The sequence below is a fragment of the Mixophyes fleayi genome, chromosome 4, assembly GCF_038048845.1.
Source record: "Mixophyes fleayi isolate aMixFle1 chromosome 4, aMixFle1.hap1, whole genome shotgun sequence".
NCBI lineage: Eukaryota > Metazoa > Chordata > Amphibia > Anura > Limnodynastidae > Mixophyes > Mixophyes fleayi.
In genome coordinates this window covers 324,086,500-324,109,754 of record NC_134405.1, presented here as the reverse complement: position 1 = coordinate 324,109,754, position 23,255 = coordinate 324,086,500, and the positions used below count along the sequence as shown (strand labels likewise).

Here is a 23,255-nt window from a genome sequence, read left to right as displayed (position 1 = left end):
AAAAGGTCAATTCAAGGTCCTGCCTACTAGGATATTAGAACCACCCCTTTAGTCATTTAAATATTTAATTTTTTTCCTAAAATACTGCTCAGTCCAGCCTGTTTCTGTTTTAAATTATTGATGAGAGCATACCTCCTAACCCTCCCAATTTCAGTGACAGCGCTCATTTTAGTGTCCTGTTGTCCCACGGGTGGGAATGTTGGATGAAGAGCGGTATGAAGAAACAGTTTACAGCGCTAGGCAGCCCTCTGGGGGTGTGGCCACCTCGTCACCATGTGACCACGCCCTCTGGAGGGATGTGAGAGTTACCAGTCATTGGGACTGTCTCCACCATACATTTGAATGTTTGTATCACTTCGGTAGAACTGTGCCTGTAAGGGCATTTTCAAATATAAAATGTGGCTGGAAAGTACAAATGGAGTCCAAACTCAAAGTACAGACAGAGGACTCATCCTCACCTCCTCCAAGCAAGTGTAAAAATCAGGTCGTCCGGTGTGTGGACTAAACTCTGCAACCACTCACTAAATATCTTATCACACAACACAAAATCTTGTTGTTGCATGTGGATGTAGTACAAGGAACAAGTTCAGAAATTGTGTCCTATGTCCATGTATTGATGCCTATGGAGGTGCCCATTTTCATGGAGACCAAGATTTAATCAAAGACTGACAGGTAAGACAACATGACTTCAGTAATGGAGACAGAAATGTAAAAAACAGTTCAGTCTCTAGAGATTCATTAGCTGCTTTTCTTTAACGCAGAGTTGCCTACTTTCCCGAGACTCCCACATTTCTGGAAGACCTCCCGGGGTCCCGGGAGAGCAGGGCAACCTCCCGGTTCTCGCCCCCACAATAGATAAGTGGTGGGGTGGGGCTTAATGACGCAAATATTGTATCATCTTAGCCCCACCCCCTGCTGTAGTTGGCCAAAATTGTGACAATTGTTTAGGGGGCGGTGCCAAAATTATGCAATTCATCAAGCCCGCCTCCCTCGGGATCTCCCTGATGCCAACGAGGAAAAGTTGTCAAGTATGAACAAGAGTGAGCCTTGTGTGTATAATGAAATATAGTAGTGTGGACATGGGTACAGATGCTTCACATCCAGTATAAGTACAGGCACAGCACTGCCGCATGTCCCCAGGTTATATATGTTTCTGTTACTACGCAACAAGTGCAGGGAATAGGTAACAAAAGCCCAGAGGTGAAATCAGCAGCTAGAAAGGATTTTTGCTGCTCTATTACAAGCAACGTCCTCGAGTTGCTTATTTTGGGAAAACCCTGCATTAAAATCAAGTCAAACAGTTATGGAACCTCCCGTTTCTGTCAATAAAGGAGAAATAGCAGTCTGAGCCGTGGTCAGAAGGCCGAGCAGCAGTGACATTACTAGAGATGCTCAGGCTCGGTTCCTCGAGAATTGAACACACCCGAACTTAGGGGATCCGAGTACCGAGCTGAGCCAGCTCGGTACTGTCACGCGCCCTCGGAATAAAAAACGAGGAAAAACATCATTGTTACGTTGTGGGATCTTGCAAGTTTTGAATTCATTTTTAAGATCCAACATAGCGGGGGGTGGGAGGGAGGGAGGGCCCCCATTTATCTTTTTGCCACCGCTGTGTGCCAGTGTGTCCTAGATGTGCTAGGAGCTGCCGTGTGTTTGTGTCATTGCTCTGTCGCTTACCATCCAGCTGCAGTATTTGTCCAAAAATGTATTAAATAATATTGTGACCTGTGAGGTGGTCAAAATTGACTGCAAATGACTTTAAATTAGTGTTATTGAGGTTAATAATAATGCAGCGCAGTGGCTCAGTGGTTAGCACTTCTGTCTTACAGCACTGGGGTCATGAGTTCAATTCCCGACCATGGCCTTATCTGTGTGGAGTTTGTATGCTCTCCCTGTGTTTGCGTGGGTTTCCTCCAGGTGCTCCGGTTTCCTCCCACACTCCAAAAACATACTAGTAGGTTAATTGGCTGCTATAATAAAAATTACCATAGTCTCTCTCTCTCTCTCTGTCTGTTTGTGTATATTAGGGAATTTAGACTGTAAGCTCCAATGGGGCAGGGACTGATGTGCATGAGTTCTCTGTACAGCGCTGCGGAATCAGTGGCGCTATATAAATGATGACGATGATAAATGCAGGGGGGTAAAAGAGAAAAATTATGTGATTTTAGCATATTTTAGGATTTTTTCTAAAAAATCCAAAACCAAGACCAAAACCAAAACAAATGAGGGTGGTTTTGCCAAAACCAAAACACGAAGCTAATCCAGATCGAAAACCAAAACCCAAACCAGTTCACAGGGGTCAGTGAGCATCTTTAGAAATGACCATGGGTGCAGAGTGTTCGACCGTCACAGGGTCCGGCACAGCCGCCATTTTCCCCCAGGGCCCTGCAACGGCCCCCACTGCACACAATAGTTCTGCCACCTTGTGCAGGGTGCAAGTCTTCCCGAGGCGCCCTCTCTACCCTGAAAATAGGAGAGTGTAGTCTACTTCCGAGCGGGGAAGCCTATTTAACAAGGATTGACGCAGTTCATGTTTTGCCGCAATCCTCCTTACGCTTTGGCGATAGCAAACGATATTGAACAAAAAAAATGCATTTTTTAAATAAAGCATTTTTTTTTTAAAGCGGAATCCTTGCAAAATAATTATTTATTTAAATATTTTTAAAATATATATATATATATATATATATATATATATATATATATTATTACTGTTTTTTGCAAGTGTAACTGGAATTCCAAATGCAGATACACCCAGACTGGCTGTCATAGACTACTGTTACCGCTGTCAGCCAGTATCACCGGCCAACTATCACTACTCCAGCGATATTTGTCGATAGGAGGTTTTCGATCACAGCAATAAGGAAACCAACACTATCACCGCTTTTAAGTAAATAGACCCCTTTGGGTATCTACCATACAAACCAAATAAGCACCTGCCTGCAGCAGTCCTGCACCATTTCATATTATTGTACTTAGCTTTTTTCTTTTTAATTTTCTTTTATACATAGGAGTCTATTTATGACCCATTGCATGCTCACGTTAATTATCAGTTCTTATCACAATGGTAAGAAATGAATTAACGAGATAATTCGAAATTGGTTAGCCGGACAGCGGCCCAGATAGGAGTCTATCCTGATGATATAATCTATAGCAATCAGCACGATGACTGCTGAGGGGGGATCCAAAGATCTCTGGCATCCTCCTTACTTTAAAATGCTTTAACCCCCCCCCCCCCCCAAAAAAAAGGCAGTTTTTGGGGGATTTAAGGATTTAAGTCTCTTCAGAGGTTCATAAATAGGCCCCATGATCTTTATTGACCACCTCTATTTGCCAGTAGCAATAATGGAGGATGACGTGTTATGTAGAAGGGCATGAATGAATGTCACTCCACATTGGACTATTGCAATTCCCTCCTTACTGGTCTTCCCCAAAACAGACTCAACCCCCTACAATATATTTTGCACGCTGCGGCAAAATTGATTTTCCTTGCAAATAGTTAGTCCTCTGCTGAATCACTCTGTATGTCTCTACACTGGTTGCCTGTTTTCTACCGAATCCAATATAAAATACTTTTACTAACCTACAAGGCCATCAACAAAGCTGCACCAACATACATCCCCTCTCTTGTCTCAAAATATCTCCCAACTCGGCAACTCCGTTCTGCACCAGATCTGCGTCTCTCATCCACTCTCATCACATCCTCCCATTCCCAGTTACAGGACTTTATTTGGGCTGCACCCACTCTATGGAATTATCTCCCTCGCACAATAAGACTCTCCTCTGGTCTACAAACTTTCAAGCGTTCTCTGAAAACCTACCTCTTCAGACAAGTTTATAATATTCCTCAACCACTCTCTTAACCTCACTACCTTACCCTATTACCACCCGTTACACAATTTCACACAAGACAACTACCCCTGACCAACATTGTTGTGTGACAGGATCATTTAGCTTATGAGTCACTTTTACCTTTGCAGCCTGGCTGGGCCGAAATGCAAAATGTAGACTTAGCCTTAGCCTCATGTGTCTAACTCCCATTGTCCCATAGATTGTAAGCTTGCCAGCAGGTCCTTCTCACCTCTTTGTCTGTTTTACCCAGTTTGTTTATTAGTTTACTATGTTTGTCCCCAATTGTAAAGCGCTACGGAATATGTTGGCGCTATATAAATAAATGATGATGATGATTGGAAAAGTTTGCAATTACATTTTGCTATTTGAAAGCCCACCATTCTCCAACAAATGCCCATTTTATGGACACAACCACTCCTCCTCCCACTAGGTCACCTACCTGGGCGACTATATGCCCTCAGTCCAATTCCTTCCCTCTTTCATCCTTCTGTGGCACATGTCCACCTAGTTCCCAAACCCCACTTCTAAAAATGTCCCCCAGTCTCACCTAGACTGATGGCTTGACAAGTTTGAAAGGCTGAACAATTGCGTAGCAGCGCTCATTCTGTGGATGTATAGGCAGTCATTTAAAATGTTCCTGTAACCTACACATTGTGGAGGCAGCCATTTTGTGTGGTTCGAACCAATACCCAGCCTGTTTATTCATTTGGAGCTAATGAAATCACTGAAACATCATCACTACTGAATAACTAGGACACACATTCATGAAATTTTGTTCAGACCACAAAGTTGTTGAGAGAAGGCAATGGTTACATGATACACGTGTCGGTACAGTCAGACTAAACGACATATAAGCTAGTCCTCCATAATGACTCACTGAAACAACAACAAACATATTTCTCTCACATTACAATTATCCCCGAAGGTATTTGAAAATCCCATTGAGAAAACCACCAGCTAATTAGAGTGTACAAAGAAATTTTAAAAGCAAATAGGAATAAATGTTTGTTTTTTTCTACATGTATAATAAATTCCTTAGGGGAACATGGATTAAAGTAAACTAAACATCTCTCCAGTCTTAATAACAATGTATTTGAAGCAATATGCATGTCATACTATCTAATCTAACCTGCCTGATCAACGCTTACAGCTGAACATATGTGTTTGGAATAATATAATAACCCATAGGCAAACAGAGGGGGGTTTCCCGATGCCTGGAAACCCCCTCCAAGGCTGGGGCACAGTATAATTGAGGTGTCTGGACCCTGCTCCCACTTCACACTGCTCTGCTTGAAAAGGGAGAGCTGCATGCACCTAACAGTAGTGCATGCAGCACTGCCCATGTATATTATGGGGATAGGAAGAGTTGGAGAGCAGCCAAGCGCTGTTTAAAATTATAGCCACGCCCCCATGCATGTTGGTCACGCCCACTGGCGACATGGTGTGGAAACCCCCCTCTACAAATCCTGCGTTTGCCCCTGTAACCTATACATGTTTCTTTAGTAGAGCAATCAAGCATAACAATTATGCAACATTTTTGCAAAAAGTATATATAAAATATGCAGATTTAACATTTTTAAAGTACCTAAAAGGCCCATATATAATGGTATGTAGGTCCAGGTATTAATATTGATGCAGGTGAGTAGTGAAAGCTTGTTTATGACATTTATAGAAGTGGTGGAACATTTTATTTCGGGAGGTGAAAGTTGCCGGTACTATTCTTACCTAGTACTGTGTTCTTATAAATGTGTCCCATGTTATCTTTAGAATTACCAACGTTTCAGACCAATGAGTCTTTACAATCTCTTTTTTTTTGTTTATTTAGTTCCTGCAGAAACGGGCTTTGGGATTGCAGCAGTGAGGATTGTCCCGGTAAGTAAATACGCAGATATTAACAAAAAAAAAAACGATGGTGTTGCCCACAGCAAGCATTCATATTTTATTCATATATATGTCTGTATATATAATTTTTGTGGTTTTAGAAAACGAAAGCAAACATCTGATTGCTTTTAATGGACATCCATGTGAAGGGGTGGGATGCATAGGCAAACCTAGGGGGGGTCCCCTAGTGCATGGAAACCCCCCTCCAAGCCTGGGGCACTGTATAATTGAGTTGGCTGGACCCTGCCCCCGCTTCACACAGCTCTGCTCGAAAAGAGAGAGCTGCATGCACCAGTAGTGCATGCAGCATTGCCCATGTAAATTATAGGGATAGGATGGAGAGCAGCCAAGCACTGTTTAAAATTATAGCCACACCCCCATGCATGCTGGTTACACCCACTGGTGGAGTGGTGTGGAAACCCCCTTCTACAAATCCCGTGTTTGCCCCCGGACTGGCAAATTTTAGCCTTAGGGGCACGACTCGACTCAGCAGCCTATTAGGAACATTTTAAAGGAAAAAAAATGCTGGTGGTCCAGTGACCCAGCCCAGGGTAGCCCACTATGAGACCAGCATGGGGAGCGGATGACCCCCCCCCCAACACAGTCTACCCATGTTCATGTAAGTCACCTACTGTGTTACAATATTTTACAAAATTCTACTACACTTTCCTAATGATGCCATTAAACTATGTATCCAGCATAAGTAGCTATTGACTTAATTAGCGTGAGGTCATGACATCTAGTGAATTGCTAAATATTGTGAATACCAACTACAAATTAAAAAAAGATTCTAAATTTTTAGAGAGTAATTTTGTAGCACTATCTCAATTCTCTATCCCATAAAAATGATTGGTTTTGTATTACGGGATGAATATATCATGTCTTGTTTTAATATTACCTCATTTATAATAATAATAATAATAACATTATTATTAGTAACCTTTATACTAGTAGTAATTATAATAAGTGTGATGTGCAAAGGGAAATGTTTGTGGCCTATAGAGGTAAAGTTCATTTAGATCTAATTGCCCACGTTGATTAGTACAGTGTTACTTTTTTTTGAAGATTAGACTCCCAGGGGTATATTTACTAAACTGCAGTTTTGAAAAAGTGGAGATGTTGCCTATAGCAACCAATCGGATTCTAGCTTTCATTTATTTAGTGCATTATAGAAAATGATAGCTAGAATCTGATTGGTTGTTATAGGCAACATCTCCACTTTTTCAAACCCTCAGTTTAGTAAATATAGCCCCAAATGTCAATGTACCATGATTTTTGTATCCCGGGTGTCAGTTGGGACTGTAAAATAGGTGGCTACCGATAGACTGTATTGCTTATCTGACAATCAGGGGACCTCAAAAGAAGGTTCTGGACCCCCACGTCCTGACCCACACGTAGCTCACCTGTAGATTAATGCACGGGCAACAAACGGATGATCGGATTCGATTGTTATGAGAAAGAGAGCTAAAAGAAAAGATACAGTCGCTGTGAAATAATAGTTTAACTAGTTTGAATAAATCAAGGGAACACAGTAACATCATATTTAGTGACCCCTTGAGAGGGATCAGTATTCCTAAATTAGGCACCAGTCTCAGCAATGGGCTCAGCTCAATCTTTGGTTCATCTGAATAATTTACTTTGACGCCTACATCATCCCTATTCTAAAGAGGCCTACATAAGAGCGGACATCCACAGACATTACCAGATAATGTCGCTGTGCTAAATGCTCATGTTTCCATGTGTTTATTTGTGAGACTGTAGGGAGTTCAGTTCCTAATGCACCTCCCAACTTTAGGATTTGAAAAATCAGAAAACTTTAGGTCATGACTCATGACCCCATTCTATCCAGTTGGATCTACCAAGGACACAACCCGATTGGGTGACCCCACAAATCATTTGCCTCTCACTCCTTTCCACCAGGGAAATCAGAACTGTCCCTTAAAAAACAGGACAATTGAAGAACATAATACAGAAAAAAATATGTAAAACTGGTAAGGGTAGATAAATAATCATCATCATTATCTATTTATATAGCTCCACTAATTCCGCAGCGCTGTACAAAGAACTCATTCACATCAGTCCCTGCCCCATTGGGGCTTACAGTCTAAATTCCCTAAAACAGACACACAGACTAGGGTCAATTTGTTACCAGTATGTTTTTTGGAGTGTGGGAGGAAACCCACGCAAAAACGGGGAGAACATACAAACTCCTCACAGACAAGGCCATGGTCAGGAATTGAACTCATGACCCCAGTACTGTAAGGCAGAAGTGCTAATCACTGAGCCACTGTGCTGCCTTAAAAAATAACTTATGATCTACAATATGTGCAAAATATGTAGTATTCAAATAAAGGTCTGAGTCAGTTTTGCTAGGCCTGAACCTTCCCTGCTCTGGATAATTTTTATTTCTGTTAAATCCACTGGATTAGTGTCTCATGTAAGGGCAGCAACATTTACCTCACCTGACCTAGTGATGCTTATCTTACTCTAACAATAATGAAACAAACGAGAGCAAGACGAGTTTCCATTTAATTTTCTGTTTGAGTTATAAAGTAGTTTCAGTGTAATGTAAGACGCACGTTTGTAATGATAAACGTGTGTGTGTATTAAATTTTCCACTATTTCACAGCGAATGTTTCCACGTAAAATGCCAAATCCCCTGAGGGTGTTTTTAGCTTTGATGCATTGTTAAGAATGACACACCTTAAATTAACTTTTTTTTTTAATGCAATTTATTGTTCATACATTACAAAGACATAAAGATACGCCAACCCACCGATAGAATAATAAAACACATTTTAAGATTTTGATCCCTGTCCCGGTGGAATGTATCCTAAACCGTGGAAAGAAATGGGGGCACCAGCAGACGACCCACATCCGGCACGGGAAGAACATACAAACTCCACGCTGTTGGCACGCATTTTTATTTTTATGGAACTTAAGTCCAAATGGCAGCGATTATTTGTACCTTTTTGATTTTTAGAACTTAAGGGATAATAGGTTTTTTTAATTCATTTTTATGTTCTCAATCCTTCTTGTTTAGGGGAATGTTTCGTCACCGGACAGGCCCACTTCAAAAGTTTTGACAACAAGCATTTCACCTTCAGCGGGATCTGTCATTACTTGCTTGCGAAAGACATGACGGACAATGTGTTTTCCGTGGCTATAGAGACCGTACAGGTAACACATCTCCTGTGTTTTTTGTTCTAGAAGAAAAGAATAAGTTATTTTTCAATAAATTGAACTTGGGGGACCTTTGACTTTTTTCAGCCTTGCTAATATTCATCATCATCAGCTATTTATATAGCGCTACAAATTCCGCAGCGCTGTACAGAGAACTCACTTACATCAGTCCCTGCTCCTTAGGAGCTTACAATATAAATTCCCTAACACACACACGGGTCAATTTAATAGCAGCCAATTAACCTACCAGTTTGTTTTTTTGGAAAGTGGGAGGAAACCGGAGCACCCGGAGGAAACCCACGCAAACACGGGGAGAACATACAAACTCCAGACAGATAAGACCATGGTCGGGAATCGAACTCATGACCCCAGTGCTGTGAGGCAGAAGTGCTAACCACTAAGCCACCTAATATTGACGTTATTTGAACAAAATATCTGAAAATAGCAGATAAGGAGCAGTCTGGCTGGCTACTGAGCAATACCGGGTCCTGCTCCTCCCTCCAACACCTCACTTGCCCTTGATGCCCCTTCCTTGCTCTTAGAAGAGCGGAACGGAGACCTCTTCAGAAGTCTGGATGCTCAGAAGAGGTCTGCGGCACTCCTCAACTGAGAGCGAGAATGACATCGCTGTACACTTACCCAAACTTTGCTATGGCACCCAATAAGTCCTTATTCTGCCCCTGTAGGGGTGCGGGCGGGTAGGGGATTTCGATCTTTTTATAACACATGGACCCTTCTTGGAAAACCATGACACAATAATTATACTCTAAGGTTACCGTTTGTCATTTAAATAATTAATTTTATTCCAATACCGTTCATTGAACAATGGAACTAGTATCGAGGAGCAAAGATGTACTTCCTTTGTAATAGTGTTTGATATAATTCATTGCAGTTGACAGTAATTGTTGACACTGCACCAGAGATTGAACTAGAATACACAAAGCTATTTATAAGACATTTGATATATGTAGCTGTGTAGTCTGGGATTAATCTGTAGGCGTAGTGTATATAACTAAACATTACAGATTATTGGAGATTCTAGTGAATATAGCGCCAAGGTGGCAGAACGCACTGTTATTGTATTCTCTGCCATAGCTCAGTGATGTAACTGTTTACATATCACAGTCGGATGCCAGATCAAAGTGATACATGTTTTACGTCAGGAATGTCACAGTTATAGAAGCTGTCCAAAGTCTATATCACTGATGTAGAATGTTAAAGTAGCAATCCCACATAGACGTTTCTTTTCTTTTAATAGCAACTTAAATACCTTTTAAGCATACATCTGATTTCTTAGCTATCATCCTACTAATTATTATCTCCTTTTCAAAAGCTCTCTGTTTGACAAATAAACATGGCTGCCAGACACAGACACAGTCAGCCTGCTACACAGACACAGGCTCACAGCTCTCAGCATGTCATGGTGATGTACAGGGGGGGAAGAGGTGGATGTCACAATGCAGTGAGAGCTCAGAGGGGTGTAAGCCTCTCTATCCTCTATTTTATTTTGCGTCAATGAGAGTATATAAATTAGATTCAAGGGACAGTAGGTGCATTTAGGGGGTGTTATTTGATTAGCCCGGGGGTGGAGGAACATTTTCACCCTATGATAGGACACCCCAATGTCCCCTCACTCTTAAGATTAATTAAAGACAGGGGATGAGTCAGGCCGTGTTTTAGGAGAAAAATAAAATAGTTGAAACTAATGGAGAGAGCGGTTCTACAACATACTTGCCTACTCTCCCGAAATTCCCGGGACGCAACAACATCACCACGCCCCCTCCTACCCCCCTGTCACATGACTTCTGAGTTTTGAAAGTTGGCTTGTATGTTCTACAATAGTTGTAGGAAGGTCTGACGGGCTTTTATTCATATTTGCCAACTTTCCCTCATTGGCTTCAGGGAGATCCCGGGAGAGGTGGGCGTGCGGGGGCGGAACTTGATGAATCGCATCATTTTTGCATCTGCCCCGTAAATGATTGTCACAATTTTGCCCAATTACAGCAGGGGGTGGGGCTAAGATGATGCCATATTTGCATCAATAAGCCTCCCCCCGCCACTTATCTATTGCTGGGGCGAGAACCGGGAGGTTGCCCTGTTCTCCCGGGAGTCCGGGAGGTCTCCCAGAAATGCGGTAGTCTCCCGTAGAGTAGGCAACTATGCGTTAAAGAAAAGCAGCTAATGAATCCTAGAATCTGAAGTACTTTTACATTTCTGTCTCCATTACTGAAGTCATGTTGTCTTACCTGTCAGTGTTTGATTAAATCTTGGTCTCCATGAAAATGGCCACCTCCATAGGCATCAATACATGGACATAGAACACAATTTCTGAACTGTGTCATCATGCCACAGATGGTGAAGCCAACCACGTCTTGTACTGGCTCAGCATCAGGGAGAATGCCAGACTCTTCAGGGAGTGAGGGAGATCACCCCTATTTCAGGGAGTCTCCCTGACATTCAGGGAGAGTTGGCAAGTATGACTAAAGTGTGACCCAGAAAATCATGCAGTAAGGGTAATTCAGGTTATGCCTTTATGTGATGTTTACTGATAGTTCCTTAACTTAGCAATGTCAGGCCTGAAAATAGTGATCATTATATAACATTGAGGATCACAGTGTCAGTACTCAGGGGCTTTGATGGAGAGACCCTAGAAGTCACTTGATTCTGATCATTCCTGGTCCATCTGGCTTTTACAGTCAATCCAGTGATTATACAGTACTCATAGTAATACATAGATTTTTTAAAAGACCACCTTAGCTGCCTTCACCTTCTGATGAGCACAGTGCAGGTCAATGTACCGCAAACAGGTTCACAGCTACCCATGACAGCAGACTCTAAAGAGCTACAAGGGAAGGAAGGAAAGAGAGAGAGAGGGAGGGTGACAAAAACAACAACCAGCTGCTATGTGCTAACATTCCATCTGATAGGTATCTGAATGCTGTATGCACAGCTCCCTCTTGTGTCCTTCAGCAGTATTACAAAATTACTATATTAATGAAATACCATTGTGAATTTAGTTTTTTTTTCTTTAAAAGTCTGAGGTGCATGTTTTCAGTCACCCAGAGTAAAAAAAAAGGATATTACACACAAATAGTGCCTAAGATACAGTCATTCAGGTCTTTTCTAAAAGCGGAAAAGGCTCCACCAACCCCGATCACCTAGGGTAAAAGTCTTTTATGGGGACAAGTCTCCCCTTTCACCACAAGACTATGGGGAGTTCCAAATTCTCTGAGCCCAAAACCTTTGGTTCTCCCTGAACTGCGGAATGGTGGCAAGTGGGAACCAAAGCATTCAGCCTAGATCTTCAGGGACAGGGCCGAGTCTGATCTTGTTTTGGAGTAGCTTATATGTATATTGTCCCAAGTGTGCTAGGAAATATCTCCTCTCGATGTGTTGTGAGGCTGCCCCCATAACAATTTACATGCTGACCAGAACAAGTTACCCTGCACTGAAGAGACCAGACAAGGCTGAGGCAGGCTGGTTGCATGTTACCATAAGACCAGGTAGTGGGTGGGCCATTGACTTAAAAGGGATGTTATTTGCATTAGTCTATCCTCCTTTAGGTATGGCTTTTTGGTTGGAAACTCATCCACACTGTTATGATTCCTAGTGTATTCACGAAGAGCAACGGAAGTATTAAGCAAAGTGTCTTTATTCAGGAAATATATAAGCAAAGATAACTCAAATCCACGGATAAGAACAGGTTCCAAAAGAGACTATAGTAAAATGGCAGGAACAGGTATTATAAGTTTACCCCAGTCCAGAAGGCACAAGGCTGTCCAGGGAAGCAGACAGAGTCCAGGAGTCAAGCAGAGATCAGACAAACACAATCCAAATAGCCAGGCAGAGATCAAGGTCACAAGCGAACAAGCGAGGTCCAGAAGTAGAGCCAAAGGTCAGGGCAACAGGCAAACGAGCAGGGTCCAGGAATCAAACCGAGGGTCACAACAGAAGATCAAGCAATGGCGCAAACACAGGAACAGGGCAGCAGCAGCCAGCAACACACGGATGAACTGCAGAGAGCACAGCTTGAGGCAGGTATTTGAAACAGTGCGACAGGTGCAGTTCTAATTAGACATCAGACAAGCAGATTAACTCCTTCAAGCATGTTGCAGAGTTCAGGAGCAGAACAGCAGCCCCTCTGGTGGATGATAGGTACTGCTGCCAGATACAAAACATAGACAGTCATAACACACACCTGAAGTTACACAATTGGTTGACTCCGGCATTTGGCATTAATTATTGCCTTCGGAACTTGCTATGACACTTGAGATTCAAATGCTCATTTTCCCTTGCACCTCTAACGAGCAAAGATCTCTGTCAAATCTCGCACACGTTGCGGAATCTCCACCTTAGGGTTAAATTAATATAGTGAACTCCTAATGCTGGGCGATCTGCATCATATATATACCACATATACAGGATAACGGTTCTGTGTGTTTCTAGTGTGCAGATGACCCAGATGCCGTATGCACCAGATCAGCTTCTGTCCGTCTTCTGGACATGCACAATATAACCATTAAACTGAAGCACGGTGGCGGTGTTTCCGTAGATGGACAAGACATTATGCTTCCTTTGCTGCAAGGTAATTACGTTTCAGACTATGTCTCATGTGTTTACTGTTCTTGCATTTAAAAATAAAATGTATCCTAAAAAATAGTTGCAAATTGTAACGACTTGCCTCCTGGATTTTTGGACTTTATTATTTGTGTTTCTTTTTATGTGTTGCAGCAGTACCTCTATTTACCAGAGGTGCTGCTATTGTGCCTTACTTGTTTGTATCAGGGGTTAACCTGTCCTGTAATTTTCCTTGCACCTGGGTGTGTCCCTTCTTAAACCTATCACTCCCAGCATACATTGCTGGTTATTGTTGTCACATCCTGTTGTTACTTGTTGTTCCTGCCTTCTGATATGCTTCTGGTTACTTGCTGCTTGGGATCTCACCATACCTTCTACTTCCCTACATCAGCTGTGTGCCTTGTGTTTTCTGCAAGTTCATATTACCTCCTGCTGCCTGCATCAGCTCTGCACATGGTGTTTGCTACAAACTCATGATTACCTGCTATTTGTACACTTCTGCAAATAAACATAGAGTGTTTTTCACCTTATTCGTGGCTCCTAGCTGTATTCCTGTATTTAACCGTGACACAAATTCTTACATTTTATAGATAACATATTCTCTAATATTATAAATTAGAAGTTTCTTAACATTTTTACATATCAAATGTACATAAATTGAACTGTTAATAATGTGATTTATGTAGCATTCATTAGGTGTACATATTTCTTACTGTAAATAATAAGAAAACTACAATTCAACCATTATGGGTCCTCATGTTTGTACATGATTACTTAGCTCTTTAATATCCTGATTTACATTAGTGCTACATTCTAACACTTTATCATGTCATTAATAATATACTGTGCTGCATCCTAGGTGAGAGGGGGTAATTTTAGCATGAAATAAGGCTGGTGCATGTTGTCTTGTCACTATAATATTATGGAAGTGAGAAGAGCTGTTATACCCATACAGGACTTCTATTATGACATAATTAACTTGGATTTTGGGCAGCGATTTAGAGAGTTTGGGAAAGGTACCTGTGACAGCTTATTGTGATTACATTATTGAATAGAGAATCACACATGGGTAATTTGTGAGAAAGTTTATCACCAAATTGTGTCCAAATTGCTCCAAGCTGATCTTTGCTTAGAGCTGAAATCCACAGGCCGTTAACTTATCACTATGTATATGAGGTCATAAATAACTGCACCAATGGGAGCACATGGAATCCCGCCATTCAACCTGATCACCATGGCTAATTTGGAAAGCACCTGGGAGTTCAGTGATAAGGGCCACGTGGCCAGAGCTGAAAATACGTGACTAATTTAAATCCCAATTCTGTATGAAATCCCCGCAAGGGCACCTGACCCCTATGATTGTTGGACTAATTGCATTTTGTGCTTCAAAGGCCTTGGCAGTGTTTACTAATAATTTGGGGATGCATATTCAGCGGTTCCTTAAAATGACTGAAGGATGACCACGGAGTCTTTATTACCGCATTTCGCCTGCCATTAGTTAGATCTCAACTATAAAATCGTGTCTCTGACATAGAACATTTTGGTGCAAGAGCTACCTGTATATAAATGTATTAATAAGTAAATAAGATCTGCTGTCTTGTGTCAGACATACGTAAGTGATAGCTGGATGTGATATGGGAAACTTGAGAGTGGAGCAAAAATCATTCTAATCGCACTTTCAACAGGTTCCCTTCGCATCCAGACAACAACATTGTCAGCCGTACGTCTCTCCTACCGGGAGGATCTGCAGATTGATTGGGATGGTCATGGAAAAATCATGATTAAGGTGAATAAATACTTATTACAGCACTACTTGAACGTATAGCACTAATCCCAGGAGACTCCTCCTTGTAGACCTTGGTCCATGTACTGTTTTGTGGGTTGAAAATAATGCATTTGTAGAGGTGGATCTATTTCTGTCACTAGTACGTTTAGTGAAGGAATGTCTGGGACAATAAATCTACATTATTATAAAAGGTGCACAGTGTGTGTAACTCAGTCAGGAGGTGACTTGTTAAAGAAAGGGCTCTACTAACTGTGGATAATCGGGTGGGAGAAGCTGTTCCTGATACCGGTTGGAACTTTGGAAACCTGAGAGATGAGAAACTTCCATCCAATCGTAAAGTCAACATAGATGGTTTCATTGTTTAACCTCCGTTGTTTGGGTTTTTCATAAAGCATTAAAGCAAGAGACCTAACGGTGACATTTTATGTAGAACATAACGTCCACAATGTTCTGCTTTTGTCTATGTGTGGTCTGTTTGTGTGTAATGGTCTGCAGGCTGCTGACAATAGCTTGGATTTCTTACGTAATTGCAGACACATTGAGTTGGAGCCTTTAGGATGTTGTGATATTAAACAGATGCTTTCTTAAACTGGGGAACAAAAAATTATGGGTTAGAAAATAAATTGACAGCAGTCGTTTTGGATATAACCCCTGAAATGGAACAATTTGTGATTTAGCTTCTCTGCTGAAAATGTAACGATGGGGGGATACTACCGAAACAATCCATGGACCAAATCATAGAGGATTTACTCATCTCAAATCAGTCACCAAACAATCTGTGCATATAATTAGATATTTACTGTGTAAAATGTCTGTTCCATGCGAGCTATAGCCCATGGTGGATCGTTCATGCATCAGTGTGAATTCAGTAGAAAAAGTGTTAATTTTTTGGGGCCATAACCTACCACTTTCATCAATTTCTCCAGTTGTCACCAATATACTCAGACTCCACTAGTGGCCTTTGTGGGAACTACAACGGAAACCAAGGCGATGACTTCCTCTCCGTTTCTGGACTTGTTGAAGCCAGCGTGGAAGACTTTGGGAATTCTTGGAAACTTAGCGGAGATTGTGTAGATTTGGTCAAACAAGACACTGATCCATGTAGCTTGAACCCCAGACGAGGTAATGAGTTGGATTCTTAAGAGTCATTTCTGAAAGAGTAGACTTGCCGACTGGCAGCGCAAAATTGCGGTTTGTGAACTCGCGTGCCTTTTTCTAGAGGGAAGAGCATGTATTTGCAGGCCAAGATGGCGCTGTCGGCAGGGTGCAAAATTTAGCATCTTCTGATTGGAGGGCCTGGTAAAATCAGAGCAATGTTTAATCAATAAGGGGAAGACTATGCAAGAACGAGATTGTGTTTGTCAGGACAAGATTATTTATATCCAAGCTGTACATGAGACATTTAGACGACTGTGTTCCATATTTAGCAGGGTGCCATAGAGCTTCCAGCAAAATGACTTCTTTTTAATGTCTCCTCCAAATAGTTGCCATGAACTAAATGTTTACATGGATGCCTTTCCCATGTTCTAGGCATCCTTAATATGAGTAAGCACACTCCCTGGTGCAATGTGAGTAATGTAACATAAAACATCATCATCATCATTTATTTACATAGCGCCACTAATTCCGCAGCGCTGTACAGAGACCTCATTCACTTCAGTCCCTGCCCCATTGGGGCTTACAGTCTAAAGTCCCTAACATACACACACAGACAGATACACAGACTAGGGTCTATTATGTTTGCAGCCAATTAACCTACTAGTATGTTTTTAGAGTGTGGGAGGAAACCGGAGCACATACAAACTCTACACAGATAAGACCATGGTTGGGAATTGAATTCATGACCCCAGTGCTGTGAGACAGAAGTGCTAACCACTGAGCCACCGTGCTGCCCTAAAACATTCAAAGTGCAACATATATAAAGACAGTCCCAATGTAACTACGGGCCTGATTCATTAGTGATCTTATCTTGTGCAAAAATTAAGATGCTTATTTTTAAGAAGAAACGGGGAGATAAGAGGGAAGTTAAGATGGATTTTCATCTTAACTTAAGAAAATTCTTTACTTACTCAGTGGATTTAGCTTCTTATCTCCCTTTTCTGAGCATGCACAGAGTGGATTTGCTTAAGATAAGCAAAAAATGGCAGATAAGATCCTAATGAATCAGGCCCTACATTCTCATCATTAATTTAAGACATTAATTAGGCTACACTGATCAGTATTATAGGAGAAAAATAGGAGCATTTAGATTTATGGAAGGGGTGTCCAAATGGACATGCAAAAAGGTAATTGCAGCATATTTAAGGGGAGCAGTTCCAAAAAGTGGACTGTGGGCATACTGTGGGCATGCTGTGGGCATGGTTCTTGTTATACACATATACTGTTTATATGATAAAAATAAATGAAATTATACTTTATGTACCATTCCCTCCGCAGCCAGATATGCAGAAGACGTCTGCTCAGCCTTCATGGACAATATATTCCAGCCATGTCACAATGAAGTCAACCCCCTGCCATATATGAAGAATTGCCGCTACGATGTCTGCTCCTGCTCCAACGGGAAGGAATGTATGTGTTCAGCTTTTTCAACCTACGCTGCCGCCTGCTCCAGGAAAGGCGTTCTCATTGAGTGGCGGACCCCTGAATTTTGCTGTAGGTATCTTTCAGATGATTGTGATTCTACAGTATATCTAATATGTTATCATACAACCAAGCCCAGCAAAATCCAAAACCTTAATGCTATAGGTTTTTTTTATTCTTCTCTATTTATAAGGCACCATCATATTACACAGCACTGTACCAGTAAAGGAATAACAATTATAGCTGTTGGTAGGCATACATGTTCATAGACAAAGGCACTGTGCTAATTCCTGTGCTGTTGGTGATTTCAAGCACTATCCATGTTCCTGGCTCTGTGCAGTTGATGATCACAGGTACAGCTCTAGTTCCCAGGTCTGGGAAGTTGATGGACATAGGCACTGTGCTAGTTCCTGACTCAAGGCAGTTGGTAATTACAGGTACAGTACTAGTTCCTGGCTCTGGGAAGCTGGTTATAACAGGCACTGCTAGGTCCTTGCATAAGGCAGTTGGTAATTACAGGTATAGTAGTAGTTCCTGGCTCTGGGAAGCTGGTTATAACAGGCACTGCTAGGGCCTTGCATAAGGCAGTTGGTAATTACAGGTACAGTACTAGTTCCTGGCTCTGGGAAGCTGGTTATAACAGTCACTGCTAGGGCCTTGAATAAGGCAGTTGGTAATTACAGGTACAGTAGTAGTTCCTGGCTCTGGGAAGCTGGTTATAACAGGCACTGCTAGGGCCTTAAATAAGGCAGTTGGTAATTACAGGTACATACTAGTTCCTGGCTCTGGGCAGCTGGTTATTACAGGGACTGTACTATTTCCTTGCATAAGGCAGTTGGTAATTACAGGTACAGTACTAGTTCCTGGCTCTGGGAAGCTGGTTATAACAGGCACTGCTAGGGCCTTGCATAAGGCAGTTGGTAATTACAGGTACAGTACTAATTCCTGGCTCTGGGAAGCTGGTTATAACAGTCACTGCTAGGGCCTTGAATAAGGCAGTTGGTAATTACAGGTACAGTAGTAGTTCCTGGCTCTGGGAAGCTGGTTATAACAGGCACTGCTAGGGCCTTAAATAAGGCAGTTGGTAATTACAGGTACATACTAGTTCCTGGCTCTGGGCAGCTGGTTATTACAGGGACTGTACTATTTCCTTGCATAAGGCAGTTGGTAATTACAGGTACAGTACTAGTTCCTGGCTCTGGAAAGCTGGTTATAACAGGCACTGCTAGGACCTTGCATAAGGCAGTTGGTAATTACAGGTACAGTACTAGTTCCTGGCTCTGGGAAGCTGGTTATAACAGGCACTGCTAGGACCTTGCATAAGGCAGTTGGTAATTACAGGTACAGTACTAGTTCCTGGCTCTGGGAAGCTGGTTATAACAGTCACTACTAGGTCCTTGCATAAGGCAGTTGGTAATTACAGGTACATACTAGTTCCTGGCTCTGGGCAGCTGGTTATTACAGGGACTGTACTATTTCCTTGCATAAGGCAGTTGGTAATTACAGGTACAGTACTAGTTCCTGGCTCTGGGCAGCTGGTTATAACAGGCACTGCTAGGACCTTGCATAAGGCAGTTGGTAATTACAGGTACAGTACTTGTTCCTGGCTCTGGGAAGCTGGTTATAACAGGCACTGCTAGGACCTTAAATATGGCAGTTAGTAATTACAGGTATAGTACTAGTTCCTGGCTCTGGGAAGCTGGTTATAACAGTCACTACTAGGTCCTTGCATAAGGTAGTTGGTAATTACAGGTACATACTAGTTCCTGGCTCTGGGCAGCTGGTTATTACAGGGACTGTACTATTTCCTTGTATAAGGCAGTTGGTAATTACAGGTACATACTAATTCCTGGCTCTGGGCAGCTGGTAATTACAGACACTGTGCTATTTCCTTGCATAAGACAGTTGGTAATTACAGGTACAGTGCTAGTTCTTAGCTCTGGACAGCTGGTTATTACAGGGACTGTGCTAGCTCCTTACTTAAAGCAGTTGGTAATTACAGATACAGTACTAGTTCCTGGCTCTGGGCAGCTGGTTATTTCAGACACTGTGCTAGCTCCTTACTTAAGGCAGTTGGTAATTACAGATACAGTACTAGTTCCTGGCTCTGGGCAGCTGGTTATTACAGGCACTGTGCTAGCTCCTTGCATAAGGCAGTTGGTAATTACAGATACAGTACTAGTTCCTGGCTCTGGGCAGCTGGTAATTACAGACACTGTGCCAGGTCCTTGCTTAATTCAGTTGATATTTACAGGTAGATCGCTAGTTCCTGGTTGCAGGCAGTTGATAATTGCAGATACAATGCTAGTCCCTTGCTCCAGGCAGTGGATAACTACAGGCAGATGAAATAAAAGAACTGTATCTACCATTAGTGTATTTGCTTGATTGTGACTAGGAAAACGTTAGGATTTATGACTGCCTACTCTTTTCTACTGTCTTTTTGTATTTGCATACCTATCAACATTTCTGAATGCAGAATCAAGGCAAAATAAGCCCGCCCCGATCCCCCCAAATCCGGCAACTGATTGGTTCAAACTTCTTTTTCTGTAGCTCAGCCCATGTCCATGTAAGCTCCGCCTATTTCAAGGTCCGCCTCTCATGACATTTGGGAGATATGTATTTATAGGCCTTAGATGTGGCCACACCCACCATGAAATGCTCACAATGATATCAGAACAACTTCTTCGACTAAACCCCACCCCCACGCTGTTACCTAGGGAGATGATTGATAACACATCAGTGATATGGACAGAAGACATTTGGGCATTATCTGATAGATACAAAAACAATGGCACTCTACTTGTAAGTTTTAAGCTTTCCTAGAGTTATTCACGTTTTTGTAAAAGCTGTTAGAGTCGTACAAGAAATATGTAATTACACACTAATCTCTTAATAATTGCATTAGACAAATGGGAAGAATACAACAATGTAACATGTAACTGATTCACAGGACATGCAGTTCTGGATTAAGTGAGTCATAGGATAATATTTAGAAAATATTGACAAAGTAAGTAATATGTTTTTAGAATTTATATTTTATTTATCTAGTAAACTTTACCGCACATAATAGATATGTCAATTTTTTATTTTTGTTTTTTGAAAAATGAAGCCTGATCGCCATCTGCTGTATTTTTACCAAACTGCAGCTTTACTGAAGTGCTGTGTTTTTTTTACCAATTAGTTCTAGAATTTGGGAATAAAATAAACAAACATAAGATCTGAATGAACTGCAAGAAGGAGGAGGAAGTGAAACAGATTAGGAGATAGCGATAGGGTGAGCTGGAATTTTGATTGGGGCTGTAAATACTGTTGCTTGGTGCTGTGATCCAATCTTTTCACTTTAGTAAGTGCAGGCAGGTAAGACAGAGATGCTGTCATGGTATACCAGATACATTATGCTTTAGTGCAGGCCTGTCCAACCTGCGGCCCTCCAGATGTTTGTGAAACTAAAAGTCCCAGCATGCCATTCCAGCTATTAACAGGTTGCCTACTGGCAAAGCATGCTGGGGCTTGTAGTTTCACAACACCTGGAGAGCCGCAGGTTGGACAGGCCTGCTTTAGTGCAATATTATGGGAATAAGGAACCCCCTATGACCATATAAAAGCACAAGGCTGCAGCTTTCAGAACTCTAAGGTGACTTGTAAAATCCTTTACATTTTACAGTAGGGGGTAGATTATTCCCAATGATCAACAAGCTTCATTTGTAACAGAGCAAGCTGCTTGTATGAGATGATATATCTAGATGTGCTTTGACTTCACTGAGAGTTATTTAATCCATTATGAATCACTTTCATTACCAGTCATGTGACACAAGTGACATCACTACGTTCCAAATATAAGTTATATATTTAAGTTATATTTTAAGGAATGGCATCACAACTCTCCAAATATAGATACTGGATCTCATATCCCTCCCTAAATACAAAAGCTATACCCGGCTCTGCCCCATGTGATCTCTGATTACAGCCGGGGCTGCTGAAGTCTCTGTTAAGAGAGACTGAGGGGTAGATAAAAAAAAAAAGGAAAAGTGGAGGTGTTGCCCATAGCAACCAATCAGATTCTAGCTCTCATGCTCTAAAGTGTAGTAGATAAATGATAGCTAGAATCTGATTGGTTGCTATGGGCAAACCTTTATCTACAGTGGCATGTCCAGGAGACTACTGAACTTTGGGTAGTTCTCTCAAATTCTCAGAAGTGCAGGCCACCCCCCTGCACCTTGTCCACTTTTTAGTGAAGCGGGCGGGGCCTCAATGATGCAATTTGTGACACGATGACGACAATTGCAGCTTTGTGGCATAGTGCTCCAAATTAAAGACCCCCCCCCCCCACATTCTGGAAAATGGCAAGAACTTATGATAATGCATCTCTTACCTGTGTAAGTTACATTTTACAGGAGGGATAGTTCACGTGTGTATTATAACTATATAATTTCAATGTTATATCTCTTCACAGCAATCAGATGTGCTGAGGGTAAGATTTACCAGCAGTGCGGCAGCCCCTGCAACCAGACCTGCCGCTCCTTGTCCCATCCTGACAGCAACTGTAAGGAGTTCTGTATGGAGGGATGTTACTGCCCCCACGGATTGTACAGCAATGAATTTGGAGAGTGTGTGCCCAAATCAGAGTGTTCGTGCTACTACGACGGAGAGCTCTTCCAGCCTGATGATGTGTTTTCAAATCACTTCTCCATGTGGTACGTTAATGTTTGAAAAACAAAGGGGGAAATTAGACTCAAGGCACTTTCTCATGCCCCTGGTGCCCAGAGCTGGCAACTACTCTGCATGTCATCATTTCCAAACTCTGCTAATCTCTGTGGATAAGAACTAAATTCATGTTTAACCATTAGTGAGGTTAAAGGAGACATTCTCTTATTGGCACTAAGGGCCTGATTCATTAAGAATCTTAACGTGAGAAACTTCTTATTTCAGTCTCCTGGCCAAAACCATGTTACAATGCAAGGGGTGCAAATTAGTATTCTGTTTTGCACATAAGTTAAATACTAACTCTTTTTTTCATGTAGCACACAAATATCAACTTTAAATTTCAGTGTACAAATAAGCTTTCAAGTATTTGTGTGTTACATGAAAAAACAGTCAGTATTTAACTTATGTGCAAAACAGAAAACTAATTTGCACCCCTTGCCATGTAACATGGTTTTGTCCAGGAGACTGAAATAAGAAGTTTCTCAAGTTAAGATCCTTAATGAATCAGGCCCTAAATGATCATTTTATTCTGTCGTCTTCTTGTTGAAAAATATCATTTAAAGTAACAGTTTTCCTGCAGCACTAAGGGCTAGATTTACTAAGCTGCGGGTTTGAAAAAGTTGGGATGTTGCCTATAGCAACCAATCAGATTCTAGCTGTCATTTTGTAGAAGGTACTAAATAAATGAAAG

At 41.7% G+C, this 23,255-nt stretch overlaps 1 protein-coding gene across 1 annotated transcript in view; it reads left to right on the top strand.

Moving 5' to 3' along the window:
- Positions 1-23,255, top strand: part of VWF (von Willebrand factor) — a 154,245-nt gene that overhangs the window by 22,500 nt on the left and 108,490 nt on the right. The window contains exons 10-16 of the mRNA XM_075210225.1: positions 5,678-5,724; positions 8,777-8,913; positions 13,363-13,501; positions 15,180-15,280; positions 16,207-16,402; positions 17,717-17,932; positions 22,314-22,554. Of these exons, the coding sequence (XP_075066326.1) occupies positions 5,678-5,724; positions 8,777-8,913; positions 13,363-13,501; positions 15,180-15,280; positions 16,207-16,402; positions 17,717-17,932; positions 22,314-22,554 (1,077 nt within the window). The remainder of the gene's footprint in view (positions 1-5,677; positions 5,725-8,776; positions 8,914-13,362; positions 13,502-15,179; positions 15,281-16,206; positions 16,403-17,716; positions 17,933-22,313; positions 22,555-23,255) is intronic.